Here is a 17,718-nt window from a genome sequence, read left to right as displayed (position 1 = left end):
TTACTCATTAGATAGACTCAACTATACCAGTGAACTGCAGAATGAACATCTTGCTATTTTAGAAATTATTAATCATAGACTAAACATTAAATACTGTAAATAAAATTAGCAGAAATAAAAGCAGAAATTTGCCAAATCCTTACCAACTTAAAGACATTGAATGGAATAGATAATAATTCATTTAAAACCCAAAAATATGATCTTAAACATTTTCCTCCTTATTTTCATTTTACAAAGTTTTTTCCTGGTATATCATAGTTAAGTATTGATTGTGATATGTTAGGAGCAGGTTGCTGTCTTTGAAACTTCTCAGAAACTGGCTAGAGATACTATTTAAACTGTCAGAAAAGAAAAATTATTAAATGCATATGAGCTAAATAACAAAATCAGATTTGTATTATTATTTTTTTGCTCTGTGTGGGTCTTCCTAAGATCTTCTTAAGAGATTCTAGAATACAAATGAACATTTTTAATGTAATATGTGTCTTTAGAAATGGAATCTGGATCTTTTGCATATTATTCATTGATGGCATGTAAAATGTTTGCTATACTTCTTACAATTGAAGCTAAATTATGGGATCATGCAATGTAAATAAAAAATAATAGGCTGCAGAATAGCAAAGCTACTTGCAACAGCATTATATTCCCATTTAATTAATCTTTGTAAAAGCTCCAGGCAAGTATTCTAGCTCACTTGCAGAAGAAAAAGGTTGTTGTTTAACCCTGTAGAGCACTAACCGGAAGATCTAGAATGAGGGATCAAACGGGTACTGTTACTGCATATGTGAAAACACAAATCAAAATCACTCCTCACAAAAAAGCTAGATTCATATTACAAATTACAAGAAAGTTGAGTAGAAAGAGAAATACTAGAGACAAAAAGTAGGAAAAACATGGCTTTTAAAAGATTTTTGTTCAACCCCTCGAAAGCAACTCTACTCTGGTTTTACATGACCAGAATGGAAAGGGCCCTTGAATTGAGTGGTTAGCAACATTCCATTGGGGAATTTTGCGGAACCTTTCTACTTATGAACCCCCCCCCCCCGCCTGATTTCTCCATTTTCTAATTTGATTATTCTTCTGCCTACTTTTCCCCTTCTCCATTCCCTTCATATTTGATCCTTTTTCTAGTACTGATGATGTTACCTAGTTTGGGTATCGAAGTGTCTGTAAGAAAACAACTAACCTTAGAGAGCACTAAGAATCCTCCTTTCAATCCTGAGCTACACGTTCTCCTTTATTGATTCTTTTTCTGTTCAGTTTTTTTGTGCATTATTGGTTAGCACAAATTAGTCACAACTTGCTTCATTTTTTAAATGAAAAATGTTATTAATTCTTATTAAAAGTTGTGGATTTAAGCATTTGGAGAGATTGGACTAAATAATCGGCAAGGTCCCATCAATATCAAACATTGATATTTTATAATTTTATGTTAATGGACTATACTAAGTTTTCTAAAAAGATAGAAAAATCTTTTATATAACATCTATTTCTAAATTATTTTTAGTTGGAATCATCTCTGGTATTTTCTGTGAAACACTTAAGTCATACAACAATGGTCATCCATTGGCTAAGAAAATATGTTTTAAATATCTTAAATTTGAACCCATTTTAATATAGGATTATTTTTAATACAGAGGAAAACAGAAAAATGTCAACTTATTCTAAACCAAATTATACAGGTTGAACAATATAATAGCCTTGCAAAATAAACATTTTAAAATGCATCTTTATTTAATCAATGATTTTGTCAATTTTTCCTGCTCTTGAGATACATTGATTCTTAGGATATAACGCTATATTGATAATATTGTGCCATCTTAGTTAATCATCTACATTAGCTGCTTATATGTACTGACTCAACAGATATACTCCAAGTGGATAAAAGAATATCATGAACTTGATTACTAATGTCAGTTAGAAAGGGATGAAGAATATCAACATTAAGAATGATCACATTCAGATGATACCACTGGTCTCTTATTGCTTAGCTGTGTAGATATATAATAGAGATAGTCCTCAGCTTGCAACCATTTGTTGAGCAACCATTCAAAATTATGCTGATGCTATACAAGGGAGACTTACAATAGGTACACAAAGTTGTGGCCATCATAGAATCCCTGTGGTCAGGGGATCATGATTACTGACCTGCAGGTGTTCCCCATTCCCCACTCATAGCACCCATGCATCCTCTATACCAGGGGTGTCAAACTCATTGTCTGTGGGCTGGATGCATCATGCATTGGCCACGCCCACCTCTGTTTTAGCGAAGGGAAAAAAAGTCATGGTACGTCCCGTGATGACAAAGTGACACTACGAGTTTGACACCCCTGCTCTATATTCTTTTATGTGGGACTGCAGCTTTTTCCTGCTGAACAACCTACTAGTAACAACTATCAACATCAGTTCTTATTTATGCTTCCAAAAATGATTCCTGTCGATAATTTTCAGGTGCAATTTATCTGCATTTAATTAAGGTATTTTAGGAGAAAGTAATAGAGAATTGCTTGAATGTTTATGAAAAGATGGAAAACGATAACATTCTATTTGACTTTTGTGAACGTATTGAAAAACTCTATTGCCCTCATTGACCTAACACCATCTCTCAAAAAGAACATATCATTTCTCTCAGAATACTGTTGCTTCCCATCCTCAATTAACATTGTGTATTATAGATACAATTTCAAATCTATGACATTTTTCATGAAACTCAGTATGAAGCTTTAAGGAAATCACTGCCTTTATCATAGCACCCAGAGTGTAATGTATGTAGCATCCCAAAAGGTAACATTGCTGAAAAATACTATGTGAAAGCTTATGTTCACTGAATATTCTTGTTTTCATATTTTGCTTTTCCATATCTTCACCAATGTCTTAACATGCTAGCCTCTTGCTTCTTTTTCATCTTTGTTTCTTTTGTTGCTTGTGTTTCAATGTATATTGTGTTATATTGGCCTGGTTAAAGAACCGTTACCGTATTTTATGTTTGTATCTATATTTTATTTTGCATGCTTAACGTGGCTTTGCCTGGATATTCTTTTTGGTAAGTTCTGAATTTTAAAAGTGTATTCTTTTTTTGTAGTAAACCTGTAAACTCTGTTATCACCAATCTTTCCCACATCAAGAAATTTGTCCTTCTTTTCATCATGCTGATTTGTGCTCATAAATGATTTTGCTTTGGCTAATTATCTCTATAACCAACCTACATAACAATTTTAATTTCATATTTAGATCATCTGTGCCTATGTCACAGTTTTTGTACTAATGGGTACTAATTACCTAGTAACCAGGACTAATTAAAGATAATAGTTGAATATGGTTTGAATCATTTTCAGCTCTCATGAAAAGATTGCAGAGAGCCCAGTGGAGTCCTCTTTTTGTGTGTGTGTGCATACCTTTTGCTCATGAAATGTGTGCGCACACCTGTGTATCACAGAGAGCTACTTGTTATTTGGAATGGGTGGATGGCTTGCTTATATACATATACAATGTCTATACTTAACACTTCGGTTCAGCGAGAGATTTCAAGAATGACATGTTAACCAATCTGACTGATTAACAGATACGCACATCTCCTTTCCTGACTTGCATTGCTCTTTAACCATGGTCTGTGCATAAGCAGATAGAAAAAATATATATCAATAATTAACCTTTTCAAATTCCAAGCTCCCTTGGAAGAAATATCCTTTCTGGATTAAGGAAATGCTTTGTTCTTAAAAACAAAAAGCCACACACAATGATTAAAGTATATACTGTACATTTCCTTGAAGTAATCTGGTTGATTTAGATCAGGGGTGTCCAAACTTGGCAAGTTTAAGACTTGTGGACTTCAACTCCCAGAATTCCCCAGCCAGCTGGCTGGGGAATTCTGAGAGTTGAAGTCCACAAGTCTTAAACTTGCCAAGTTTGGACACCCCTGATTTAGATGTTACGTTAAAAAAAAGGTTTATTCCATCCATCCTCTTGCTTCCCTAACAGCCAGCCTTATGGCAGATGTTTGTATTCAAAGGGGGAGAACTCCACTGAGCTTATAGCAGAAAAGACTGTATTCTGCTAGCTATTGATTTTTGTAAAATTCCTATAAAATACAACTTGATATTAGAGCTATACGGTAAAATCATGATTAAAAAGAAATTATGGAAAACTTGACACACATGCTTCTTGCAATAGGATTTCTTGATTTTCCAAAACTAAACTATTGCTTATGCATGTAAGTATGTGTATATGTTTCAATATATATTTTTCTTTCATTTATAGCAACAGCTAGCTCAGCTGCAAAAAGAGAAATCAGAAATTCTGAAGAATCTGGCTTTATATTACTTCACTTTTGTTGATGTTATGGAATTTAAGGTAAAGATCTAAGTATAGATTAACTTTCTTGAGTGGCTTCTAGCTTGTAGCTAAAAGTTCCCATTAAGTATAGATTAAATCATTCTCTATGATGTTAGTTTGAGAACGATATATAGCCTATCATAAATTATTTGTTACTGTAAGATGCTAATAAACAATCATACCTTTCTCTTCCTTTTTATTTCAAAGGATCATGTCTGTGAACTATTGAATACTATTGATGTTTGCCAAGTCTTCTTTGATATTGTAAGTCTGAAAAAAATGAATATTTTAAATTATTAAGATAGGAACATTACGAGGGAATATCAGGATTGTATTGTTGCAGTTATATCAAGCTGGACCTGTTTCTTACATTCTTAAAGGATTGAAAACGGGACATGGCATGGTTGAAATGCTACCGTTTCGGGCCAGTTCACCTGAACCGGTAGTAAAAAATGCTTTTTAAAAGTTTTTTTAAAAGTTCCAACGATAGCATGGCACAGGTGATTATCATAGCTGACTGTCAGAACTTTTTAAAACTTTTTTAAAGCATTTTTTTACTACCGGTTCAATTGAATAGGTAGTACTTTTAAAAAGTAAAAAAAAAGTTCTGACAGTCAGCTGTGCGACAGTCAGCTGTGCTGCTTTCAGTCCTGCTTTCTAGTGAATCCAAATCGTGTGGCACAGCTGTCCCGTTCCCCTCCCCCCCCTTCTATTTACCTTTGCAGACTCAGAAAAGGCTTCTTTGTGCCTGCAAAGGTAGCAGAATCGGTAGCAGACTTCAGAGCATTTCACCCCTGGGACACCCCTGCTTAAATTACTGTTAAATAATGCTGGATCAGGAATATCTGTTCAATATGGGGTCTTTAAATGTGCATGGTATTTAATTTTTATGCTCTAGGAGCTGTTAAAAATTCAGGCAATGATCACTGATGACAAACTGCTGAACTGTGGAGCTTCCTAATGGATTTTGGCAAAACAAAGCCATTGGCTGAATAGGTTTAATAAATAGGGTTAATTATCCTTAAAAGTTTTTCTTTTAAATTTTCCCCAAACTACCACAAAATAAAAAAAATCCTACCTCTCTGACTGTTCCATGCAACAGTGCACTGATTTGTCAGGGAGAGGATGAAGAATTAGGTTTTCAGCTTCTGAGAGAACTTTAATTTTTGCCATTAACTACTTTTACATCTGGAATCCAGAAATGTATTTTCAAAACATTTGACAAATATTTTATTGGATGAGCTCACATAGAAGATTTTGGCCGGGATGAGTGAATAAGTCAGACCAAATCTGAGAGCTCCAAAGGGTTGGGCCTGAATCAGTCACAGACACCAGTCAATGGTCATGGAAAAATGCATGAAGAATAAGAACTTGAAAGTGATATAAGTAATCTGCTGTAAAAAGTGTGCTGTCATGCCTGCAAGCCAGGGCAATTATATGGAGTTGGGTGATATCCATAATAACATTCGTCTTAGAAAGCCAAGGTCACCTTTGTCTCTGCACCTGGCCGGAACTGGATGTGTGGAAGCTGCCAGCGTGGCAGTGGAAGATTGGACCATGTGATGGACTTGTGGGTGGGGGCGGTATCTTGAACTTTCAACTGGGTGGGAAAACCTGGAAGCTTTCAGATTTGCGTTTTCCCAGATGCGCCAACATGGCTCTTTTAATAAATTGGAACTCTGAGGAATGTTTTGCCTTGGACTCTGATTTAATTTTGGATGCTATTTGGAACCCTGACATGTGCATTGTTTAGTAAGTGAATTGATGCATTTCTCACAATTTTTTAAAAAGAACTCTCTTTGTATTTTAATTTCAGACTGTAAACTTTGATTTAACAAAGAACTATCTAGACTTAATCATAACCTACACAACATTAATGATATTGCTGTCTCGGATTGAAGAACGGAAAGCCATCATAGGATTGTACAACTATGCTCATGAAATGACACATGGAGCAAGGTATCTGGTACACTGGGGGCCTTTGGGGACCTCATTCACTTTGCACAAGTATTTTTACACTGACTTCTTCTTTTGCTTTCAGTGATAGAGAGTACCCACGTCTTGGCCAGATGATTGTGGATTATGAGAATCCATTGAAGAAAATGATGGAAGAATTTGTACCACATAGTAAAGTATGTGTGAATTTTTGTGTTTGCTGAAATATATTTTTAAAATTCAGTTAAGTGCTTTACAATGTCTCTGTCACTATTTTCTTTAATGATTTTAAAATAATTAGATTGTTAATTAGGCCAGTTGCATAAGTAGATAAAACATTTTATTTGTCCCTTGTAAGCAAAATGTGTCAATTGCTGTGTGATTTCTTTGTTTTTTTCCCTGACTTCTGAATTTGTAAATATTTTATAGTGAAATAATGTTCAGTCACTTATTAAGTCTTGGAATACAACCAACATTTCATAAACATTATTCAATTCAATATTTTAGCCTTCACTGTCCCTTTGGGTATCATATATGCTTTCCACATTTTCCACTATTCTCAAAAATATAAAAATAATTCTATATGATACTTTGGGACATGGAGTTTTCACATCCTAGACTGTGCTTGCAGTAGTCCCATTAAAGAATAATTTTACACTCTGCTAAAAATATGACATTCATAATTGTCACTTTTTTACTGAATGCAAGTGTGCATGGCAATGGTAACCATTCACAAGAATATGAAGAGGAATGTTTAAATTAATCAGAGTTAATGGAGTGAATCTTGAGGGAATTGTAAGATATAAGGGAAATAAAACTCACTTTCCCTGCATTCTGTAAAGCTCTGTTAAAGATTCTGCGATTGCTGTATATTTGGATTGAATTTATAGTAACCAGTTTCATTCTTTATGATTATATCAACATGATATAATCATGTTAGCCAGCAACCAAATGCCTTTTAAAGCTTCTAATATTTGTCACCATTTGTCTATATTTTAAAAGCTCACTGCATTTTTTTTAAACAAGCAGTAGTTTTGCAAAAAAGAACAGTAAAAGGCAATGAAAGTAAATGGAAGTGTATTTGTGATGGAGCAGAGATGTTAAGGGACACATTTGGGAGTTGTGTGATGCCAAGCCTTGGATTGGAGTACTGTACAGGTTCAGGTAACCAAAGATGTTGTGGAGTACAAGAAGGATGAGTTAATGTCTGTAGAGAGCAGAGGATTGAGTAGATGAACCATTTGGTTCTGATTGCTCCAAGTGGTGGTGTACTTTAATAGGTCATAGGCAGTGGAAGCAGTTGGGCTCTCTGCTAATTTAGTTTGTGTCTCAGAGCAGATGCAATATGAATCGAGAATGGAAGATATTATCATCTGTCCTTTATCATAGACAAACTACTCTTTGATTGCTACGGAGTTAATTAGTACTACCAATCTTTTGTAGGAATGAATGGATCTATTCATTTGGTCTGCCTGAGATGTCTAATGGATCCATCTGCTTTCCAGAGGACTCTTAAATAATTTACTGAAGCCCTGGAACACAGTTGTGGAGAGGCCTTGGTTATTTACTATGGAGACAACTGCAGCCTTAGACAGGATTGTACCTGAGCTGTTTGTCTATTGATCTAGAGGAAATATTGAGTTTACTGAGGAGCTCCAGCTGATGAAGTGGCTGGAGAGAACATAGGATCAAGCCTACACTGTGGCAGTAACAGTGGCAAAATGGTAGTATGCCTTCACTCTTATTGTATGAATTACCACCTAGCTGTCCTGTTCAAATAAACCACAAAGACTGCGGTAGAGAAGAATTTCTTGGGCTACTGTTAGAATTGGGAAATAAAGTCACTGAAATTAGTTGGAATTTGAACATCTGCTAAACAAACACTATAGAAGTGACCAGAACTACATCTTCTATGTTATGAGTTGGAGCCAGGATCTGAGGAAATGGATTAGATTTTCTGTGGCATCAACTTTAGCATCTAGCACCTTGGATTATTTCCCTTCCTGGTTGATAAAAGCCTCAAGGAAGGTACAGATAGACAAAGCCAATGTGCGGATAGGTTTACTGCTATATTTCAAGTTTTTCAGCTGTGCAATGTCACTCTTACGTGTCCAGTTGGCTCTATTTATTTACTTACTACATTTTTCATAAATAATTTAACGCAGTACAGCTCAAAACACCTGCTTAGATCGTTGAGAAGATAGGCCTCCCATTGCAGAGGAGCCTGGATGAAGCAGATTGTTTGGATGCTTTTTGGACTGTTTCATGCTTGGGTATGGTTTCAAGACCACATTAATCTCCCTTGGCAGCGAGCAGTGGCAAGGTTGGGATAGGGGACGTGCAACCCTCACAATTTTGCTTGATTTCTCAGTGGTCTTCAGTACCATTGATTATGGTGTCCTTCTACAGTGGGTTGAGATCTTTTTTCCTAAGGGGGCAGTTCCAGTCATTGGTGGTGGAAGAAGTCAAGGCCTAGGGCATTCTGTTGTGGAATGCCACTAGACTTGACACTGTTACAATCTTTTTAAAATCTACATAAAGCTACTGGGGGAAGTAATCCATAAACAGAAAGTTAAGAATTGTTGGTATGCTGATTTAGTGGGTACAGAGGATGTCATTGAGGTACAAGGGGAAGATTCATTGCCAAGGCATCAATCAAGTTAAAAAAAAATTGAACCCAGACCAAGAAAGTGATTTATGAAAATTACTCAGACAGTTCCTCCCCTGCCCCTTACAATTTCACATTAAGATAAAAGAAGGGAAGGGAAACACGTTCAGATTTTCAAGATTCTGTTACTATACCTGTTCTAATAACAAAGAGCTTTAAGTTTACACTTAAATCTATTTCTTAGTCTGGTCTACTTTATGGAGATGACATAAGATTCTCAGTCAAATTTTTTGCCACCTCGCCCCCTGCCAATTGGAACATTTGCTAAAGTTCTGATCTAGGGCTTGGAATTATCAATGTCTAGATGGCGAAAAGCAGGCTCAGTACCAAAAAGTTGGAATGACTTTGGGTTCAGAATCCATCTGTATATTCCATCTTTAGTTCTGGATAGGATCAGCATCTTTTGTGCTGAACCGTTTCATGACCTGCAGTTCCTCCTCGATTCCCTGGTTTGACTTGAAGAACAAGAGGCAGTTGTATTTAAGCAGGACCTTCTCATCTTGTGTGCCAGTTATGGCCGTTTCTGAATCAAGATGTCCTCCTCATAGTTAATGTGCCTTGACTACTTTTCAACTACAGTAGTCCAATGCACTTTACATGCCCTTAAAGATACCTAGGGTAGTAGAGGCAGTCCAAAATGCAACAGTTATAGGTGCCACTTGATTACCCATATAATGTCTCTTCTTTCACAGCTGCATTGGGTTGGCTGGTAGCTGCATTGGGTTGGCTGGGTTGGCTGGTAGTGCAATTCAAAGTACTTTAAAACTCCTCATGATTCAGCAGCTGTGTTTAGAAAACCACACCCTCCCTGTGGTGTATGCTTGTTCAATAAGATTTGGAGGGAAGGCTTGTGAACAGATTATTCTCTCATTGTAAGGTCTGTGGGGGTGAGCTGTCTCAGTCCCCCCCCCCCCCTTTGAAAAGATTCTGGAAAAAATAATCAAGCAACGAATTTGCGAACACCTAGAAGCAAACAAAGTAATAGCCAAAAGCCAACATGGATTTGTCAAAAACAGATCATGCCAGACTAATCTTATTGCATTCTTTGATAATGTGACAAAATTAGTGGACCAGAGGAATGCCGTTGATATAGTTTACTTGGACTTCAGTAAGGCTTTTGATAAGGTAGACCATAACCTACTACTAGATAAAGTAGAAGAATGTGGGTTAGACAGCATCACCACCAGATGGATTGGTAACTGGCTGACCAACCGCACTCAACGTGTAGTTCTCAATGGAACTGCATCTACATGGAGGGAAGTATGCAGTGGAGTACCCCAAGGCTCTGTTTTAGGCCCAGTACTCTTCAACATCTTCATCAATGATTTGGATGAGGGAATAAATGGGGAACTCATCAAATTTGCAGATGATACCAAGCTGGCAGGAATAGCCAACACTCCAGAAGATAGGCTTAAGATACAGAAGGATCTTGACAAACTTGAACATTGGGCACTATCTAATAAAATGAAATTCAATGGTGAAAAGAGTAAGGTTCTACATTTAGGCAACAAAAACGGAATGCACAGGTACAGTATAGGTGATACCTTACTCAGTAGTAGTAACTGTGAAAGGGATCTTGGAGTCCTAGTGGACAACCATTTAAATATGAGCCAGCAGTGTGCAGCAGCTGCCAAAAAAGCCAACACAGTTCTAGGCTGCATCAACAGAGGGATAGAATCAAGATCACGTGAAGTGTTAATACCACTTTATAATGCCTTGGTAAGGCCACACTTGGAATACTGCATTCAGTTCTGGTCGCCACGATGTAAAAAAGATGTGGAGACTCTAGAAAGAGTGCAGAGAAGAGCAACAAAGATGATTAGGGGACTGGAGACTAAAACATATGAAGAACGGTTGCAGGAACTGGGTATGTTTAGCTTAAGAGAAAGAAGGACTAGGGGAGACATGATAGCATTATTCCAATATCTCAGAGGTTGCCACAAAGAAGAGGGAGTCAAACTATTCTCCAAAGCACCTGAGGGTAGAACAAGAAGCAATGGGTGGAAACTAATCAAGGAGAGAAGCAACTTAGAACTGAGGAGAAATTTCCTGACAGTGAGAACAATTAATCAGTGGAACAGCTTGCCTCCAGAAGTTGTGAATGCCCCAACACTGGAAGTCTTTAAGAAGATGTTGGATAGCTATTTGTCTGAAACGGTATAGGGTTTCCTGCCTAGGCAGGGGGTTGGACTAGAAGACCTCCAAGGTCCCTTCCAACTCTACTATTGTATTGTATTGTATTAAACCTGATTAGCCCCAACCTACTTGGTATTTTAGAAAGCTAATATGTATGATTTTTTAAGAGGGCTACAGAGGCTGGTGTGTTGTGAGTCTCTCGATTTCCCACAGGAGGAATATCTGTTTTAATTGGATTTTGGTATATGGCGTGATGGTGATATATTGAATGCATTTTATTTGTTTTTGTCTTGTTACAGAATATGGAAATGTAAGCCATTTAGAGTCAGATACATTTGAACTGATGTATAAGCCTTTGCAATAAATAGCAATAAGTAATACTGTTTTCTTTCAGCCAGAGATAGAATGTGAATTTACTATATATCCCATCACAGCTGTTTTGACGTAGGCTTAGCTTGCCGGTTCTCTGGATATACAGGCACTTTAAAAACAGCAGGGTGTATTTTACATGTAGTTGTGTAAGTACTACTTTTAGCATGCAAATTGGAGTCAATGTTCAAGTTCTGCTATGAATTTCTTAAACATGAGTGACATTGGATGTTTGAATTGTGATATTGGATTCAAATGTTATTTATTAATTATCAGTTTTTAATATATATATATATTGATTTATTATTAATTTGTGCTCTAGGCTCTTTCAGATGCCCTAATCTCACTTCAGATGGTCTATCCTCGTCGGAACCTTTCAGCTGATCAGTGGAGAAATGCCCAGCTCTTGAGCCTCATCAGTGCTCCCAGCACAATGCTTAATCCTGCACAGTCAGACACAGTATGTCACTCTTTGATTGACCTGTGTTATATTTATGCCTTGAAACCAAAAATCAGTTCCTCCTTTGGTTCCTCCTCATGCCATAGGGAAGGGGCAGTTCTGATGATGGGTGGGGAGGAATGGAGAACTTTCATCCAGGAACCTTAGTTGTCCTTTGAATTCAGCTTGCTTGCTGAGTTTATTTATTATGCCTAAATGTAGGTTAATATAAATCAAGCGATGCATTTGCATAACATCTTATATTCAGGCAAATAACTATACTTATTTAAATAGTTAAAACATGCCTCTGCAGCCTCATCCCCTGGGGAGCCCGCAACCATGAGGCTGTTTAGACCCCTGAAAGCTCTCCTCTAAACTTTTAACTAACTTTAATCTGTTGCTTCTTCTTAACATTTTTTTCTATATACTCTTTTGTGTTTTAATGTTTTATTGTACAGAGTCTCTCTCTGAGGGAGATGAGCAGCACAGAAATGTGAAGAAGTAATTAATTAATTAAAAAGCTTAAAATACCTCCCCCCCCCCAAGAGCATGGAAATGTTGGTGTTATACACTGAATACAGCCATTTTTGGCCTCCTGAAGTCCCACCCTCGCATCCCATTTTTGCGAAAAACTGAGGGGTTTTTGCCTTCCCCTCAACCTCATGCAGCACTCTGCAGGCTTCAGCAGGGCTGGGGCAAGGCAAAAATATCCCTGTTTTTGCGAAAAACGACCCATTTTTCGCAAAAACAGAGCCTTGGGGGGGGGGGATTACGTTTGGGTCATTAAGCATAGAATTGCAATTCCTCTGTTATCGATGTTAAATAATTACATTACAGAATCAAAGTAAATAACAAATTGTTAGGCCATAAATAGTGCTTGCTTAATTTTTTTCTTTCCACATATCCTACATGCTGTGTTTATGTATGCAATAAGTATATTTAGTTATGCTTCGCTGCACACAGCACTAATCCATTAGAATCAGTCTGGGGCTATCGCAGTTGGCAAAATTGTGGTGATTAAGTCATTATATTCTCCCAAGGGGCTCTCAAGAGAATCATCACAAAGAAGAGTTAGCTCATCCTTAAATACAGGTTAGAAAGTATGTCTCTGAACTCAAAATGAACAGAAACTATTAAAGGTCTTCACAATTCTACCTCAGGAGAACTTTCAGTGTATTTATATGTAATTATTAGATCATAGCGTGTGCTTCTATTAAACTATCTCCCTTCCCGCTGCCTTGTAGAATTATAGCTAAACTGTCCTGATACTATATTTTGATCATTCCAGTCCAAAACTAAGGAATTGTAACAGTCATTACATTTAAAGCAAAATATAGATTAAGCTATTTTAGCTTAATCTATATTAAAAAGAAAACTATATTAAAAAATAAACTTAATCTATATTAAAAAATAAACTTTATAATCCTGAAATGTCTGTACATTATATTTTCCAGAAACAATGCTTTTCTTTAAAATGTAAATAGATGTTAGGTGAAAATGAATCTTACATTAACTAGATTGCTGTTTTCCATTGATGATTAAAATTTCCTTTTTTAAACAGATGCCATGTGAATATCTCTCTCTGGATACAATGGAAAAATGGATAATTTGTAAGTTTAAATTTAACGTGAGGTGCTTGCAATTAATGTCCTTTACTGTGATGTCACAGTATCAATGTGTAAGAAATTGTTGAGAGAACAGTATAGTTGTGCTAGTCTCTGCCCCAATATATTCATAGCATCAACCATATTTTTTGAGTACAGTAGCATAAAAAAATGATGCTAAATAACATTTCATCTTCAGCTGATGTTTTAGGCTTTTCATATCCAGGTGACAATTTTAACTGATCATTACTAGTAGTTAATTTTTATTGTGACATAAAATGAATGATAGAGGGTAACTGAAGAAAGAAAAAATTGAGTCTCTATTCCCACAACATTTTAAGTTGACTATACTAGTAAATTAAAATATGTGTACCACTATTTTGCAACCCAGGCCCAAACTATATATCTTTTCTAATACATATAGAGCAAAACGTGAATTAGTAGTTTCTTGGTTTCAAATCTGGTCATGGCAGATTTGGAAGTTAGACTTAGACATAAAAAAAGCTACAGACTATTGCTAAAGAACTGCCCAAGAGAGTTAAAATTGAGACACACAACAATCCTGTTAATTACACTAGCTGGCACAGTGTGTAGTATGTACATACTTGAAGCTTTAGTTCCAATTCCTTTCTCTTTTGTTCGGGTCAAGCAGTGTTAATAGCTGCATGAACTCTTAATTTTTTTCCAATTTTTAACATTTCTTATAGACATGACCCAAAAGAGTTCCATTGAGAATAGTGGGAAGAAAATCAAGAATGTGCTTAAATGTCTTCCCTGAAAATCAATGGGAGCTTAAAATGACAGGATTCTTTTTTTATGTCAAAATTGAGGAACCAAGGGGGGATTTTATGGCTACCTCTCTGAGAAACGAGTTCAGCTCAAGGACTAACAGGAGGAAACTACAAACAGAAAGTCACAAAAGACCTGTCGCTTGACATCATCAATTTATCCATGTGAAAGAAAGCAGGGAGCAATGGTGCTTATTATTCTTACATTTTCTCTTTGAAAGGTCTGGAAACACCTGAACCTCTTAGCCAGCTATTATAAGAGGTAGAATGTTTTGCTAGGGAGATAGTACGGCTGTTTGAGGTTGGCCAAAGGATGGAGGTTTTTAATCCTTACCTGTAACATTTTTGGAATGGCCAATTGAAAAACCATTGTTCTTTTCATACAATTTTATTTTCTGATGCACTAGATACAAAAGCTAGGAAATGGCTTTTTAAATATACTTACTAGTGCACAACACCATACAAGTTGTTTGCATTTATAGGGATTTGATTGCTACTGGAGACCAAACAAGAATGGCTCTTTTGAAGAAAATAATGAATGTAAAGATAGGAAAGGTTTTCACATTATGTTTCAACATAAAATAGAATATGACATTTTCTCCTAAACCAAGGTTATGTAGATTTTTTTTTAAAAAAGCATCTGGCATTGCTTTAGGGCTAGACTCTAAAAGTGGATAAGGCCATGATAACAAATTAATTCAATTACGTGCTGATGTAGCTTTAATTGACCATAGGTAATGTGGTTGCTTCCCATACTCTTTTGTTCCATTAAACAATGGGAATCACCAATACTATTGATATTCAGATCAGGGATAGAATGGCTCTAGGGACAGTAAAAAGTCATTTTGTATGTTCTGAATAGATATTTATTTATTTTCTCATTCAATTTCTATGGCCACCCAGCTTAGTCAATGACTCTGGGTGGCTTACAATAAATATATATAATTTAAAATACTAGAAACATTTTGAAAGAATAAAAACACTAAAAGGTAGTCCTGGCTTACATATTGTAATTGGGACCAGGACCTCCATTGCCAAACAATGTGGCCCTGTGGCATGATGTCATATGACCATGACAATTTACATTGTCATTTACAGCAATCCCAGTTGCTGCCTGCAATCATGTGATCGCTATTTGTAGTCTTCCTCCAGCTACCCCATTGATCACTTCTCAGCCACTGGCCGTGAAGGTTGCAAATAGTAATCACATGGACAAAACCACTGCAATGTCTTAATCGTGAGCCAGTTGCCAAGCATCTGCATTGTGATCACATGACCATGGGGATGCTCATTCCTCTCATTCGGAGTTGTAATTTCAAATGACCACTCTATGAGTGGTCATTAAGTAAGGACTGCTTGGTGATTATTTTAAACTGTACAGGGATGTTAAAATGACTATCTTAAGATCAAGAAGGTTGAAAATGTATTAATTGGATGCAATATATTAGCTAATATAAAGAGAAATCTAGTTAAAATTATTCTGTTACTCTATTATTGTTATTAATATATGTGTTAATATTTCTTTTTGTTCTTTCTTTGCTTTCTTGTAAATGATATGCCCTGATAATAACTGCATTCAAAATATTTATGAATGAAAAGAAATAATAATAATAATAATTGGTTGCAATAAAAATAATGCATGATCTATTTTGTGTGTGTGTGTGTAGAATGTAATGGATTTGTATCTTACTGTTCTGCTTCAGTTCTTAGTAATTGCTATTTTTATAACCATGTGATTTTCCTCCCCTCGTTTTAAAGTTGGATTTATTTTGTGCCACGGAATCCTGAATAATGACACAACAGCATTGACTCTTTGGAAACTCGCTCTTCAAAGCAGCTCTTGCTTGGCACTCTTTCGGGATGAAGTTTTTCATATTCATAAGGCTGCTGAAGATTTATTTGTAAACATAAGAGGGTATGTGGGTTTTTTAAAAAATATGCATATTCTATGATGATCGAGGTATGATAAAATAGGAGATCACATGACCATGAAGAAGATAATTCTTCATTAACAGATTAGTAGAAACAGCAGCATTATCCTCCACCTCACCCCACTCATTTGTAGCTTAACCATACCCAGATGTTTTCATAATATTTAATCCTCATCAAGTCTTGTTAGGATGAATCCAAGGTTGCCTTTAAAGTTAGTTTAGAACATAAATTTAATTAGGGTCCATAATAGGAATATCTGTTAGTAGCATTAACAGATTCAACATTCATGAAATTAGAAGAGAAGATCAGAGTAATTGGTCCACCCTATCCTTTAGGACCAGAGAGAATTACATCTATTGAAGTCTTAGGTGCATGTTTCAATATTCATTAATAGGTTTCATTTTACTTTAAATTTAAGAGTATTCATAGCATTGAACTTAAAGGCTTGTTGAATCACTAGTACATATTTCATTTGATCATTATTGAAATACATAAATGCTTAATTGATCATATCTAGAAGAGTGTTTATCTAATCCTCTCCCCCCCAGAAGGTTTTTTGACTATATTTTTAAAGATCACCCTGTCATTCTAAGCAGCAAACTGTTTCTTAAATTGAAAAGTAAGACAGGCATGGTTTCTATTATGTAAGAAAGACTGGATATATCTTGAAGTAATGCATGGAGATTTAAAGATAAATGTCCTTAGAAGAGCCAAAAGACAATTGACTGCTAGGATAAAATACAAAAGTATGTGAATCAAAAAGCAAAGGCATATAAAAACAGTAGGCACTACTTGGAGCTGTTTAACATCTAAAATTAAATCTTACTTTAAAATGTGCTTCTTTTTCTATGCCTTCTGATTTTGCAAAGAAAAAGATACATAATCTCTTTTATCTTTCTCTGTGTTTATATTGGATATAATATATATTAAGTAATTTGAGGTTTTGAGGAAATTAAGTAAAGGAAGATTTTCTTGTTTTTTGTAACTAGAGCCACAGAAAATGTAAATCACCACTATGTTTATACATCTTATTTATATTTGCAGCTATAACAAGCGTATAAATGACATAAGAGAGTGCAAGGAAGCTGCTGTATCACATGCGTAAGTATACTACATTGTAACAATTTTAGAAGGCTGCTAATTATGTATTCATACTCATCTAAATTTTATAGCTTTATCAGTTAAGAAATAGATTTAGATCCCATTTCACAAAGTGAAGGCCATTCAGAGTTGTTCCCTCTCCCCTTCTTGCAGCTGCAGAACCACACAATTCAGAAATGTTATTGGGGTGTCTGTGTGTCTTCTTTTGTGGAATTTGTTTCAAGGGGAGAATATTAACATGTCTCTTTGTGGCCGAACACAATTATCCCCTGGCTTCCTCAGCTGGATTGTCAAATCCCAGTGTGTGTTTTCTATCTTGTAGCTCACTCTCTGCTATCTTCCATAGTTGATCTGTTCTTGAATTGTATATTTTTGTTAAAACGCTTTAAGAGCAGAGTTACAAAATAGATGTTA

The 17,718-nt window shown here is 35.8% G+C and overlaps 1 protein-coding gene across 5 annotated transcripts in view; it reads left to right on the top strand.

Moving 5' to 3' along the window:
- The window catches only part of NCKAP1 (NCK associated protein 1), a 79,978-nt gene that overhangs the window by 24,420 nt on the left and 37,840 nt on the right, over positions 1-17,718 (top strand). For 4 of the 5 annotated variants that reach the window (XM_081940854.1, XM_081940852.1, XM_081940855.1 and 1 more), the window contains exons 3-10: positions 4,258-4,350; positions 4,540-4,596; positions 6,149-6,291; positions 6,374-6,464; positions 11,763-11,900; positions 13,441-13,489; positions 16,030-16,186; positions 17,248-17,304. In XM_081940854.1, coding sequence (XP_081796980.1) covers positions 4,258-4,350; positions 4,540-4,596; positions 6,149-6,291; positions 6,374-6,464; positions 11,763-11,900; positions 13,441-13,489; positions 16,030-16,186; positions 17,248-17,304 — 785 coding nt within the window. The remainder of the gene's footprint in view (positions 1-4,257; positions 4,351-4,539; positions 4,597-6,148; positions 6,292-6,373; positions 6,465-11,762; positions 11,901-13,440; positions 13,490-16,029; positions 16,187-17,247; positions 17,305-17,718) is intronic. The other variant, XM_081940853.1, reaches the window with a different exon arrangement.

The sequence above is a fragment of the Natrix helvetica genome (assembly GCF_964273705.1).
Source record: "Natrix helvetica genome assembly, chromosome: 1".
Taxonomy (NCBI): Eukaryota; Metazoa; Chordata; class Lepidosauria; order Squamata; family Natricidae; genus Natrix; species Natrix helvetica.
This window is presented reverse-complemented; position numbering and strand designations above follow the sequence as displayed.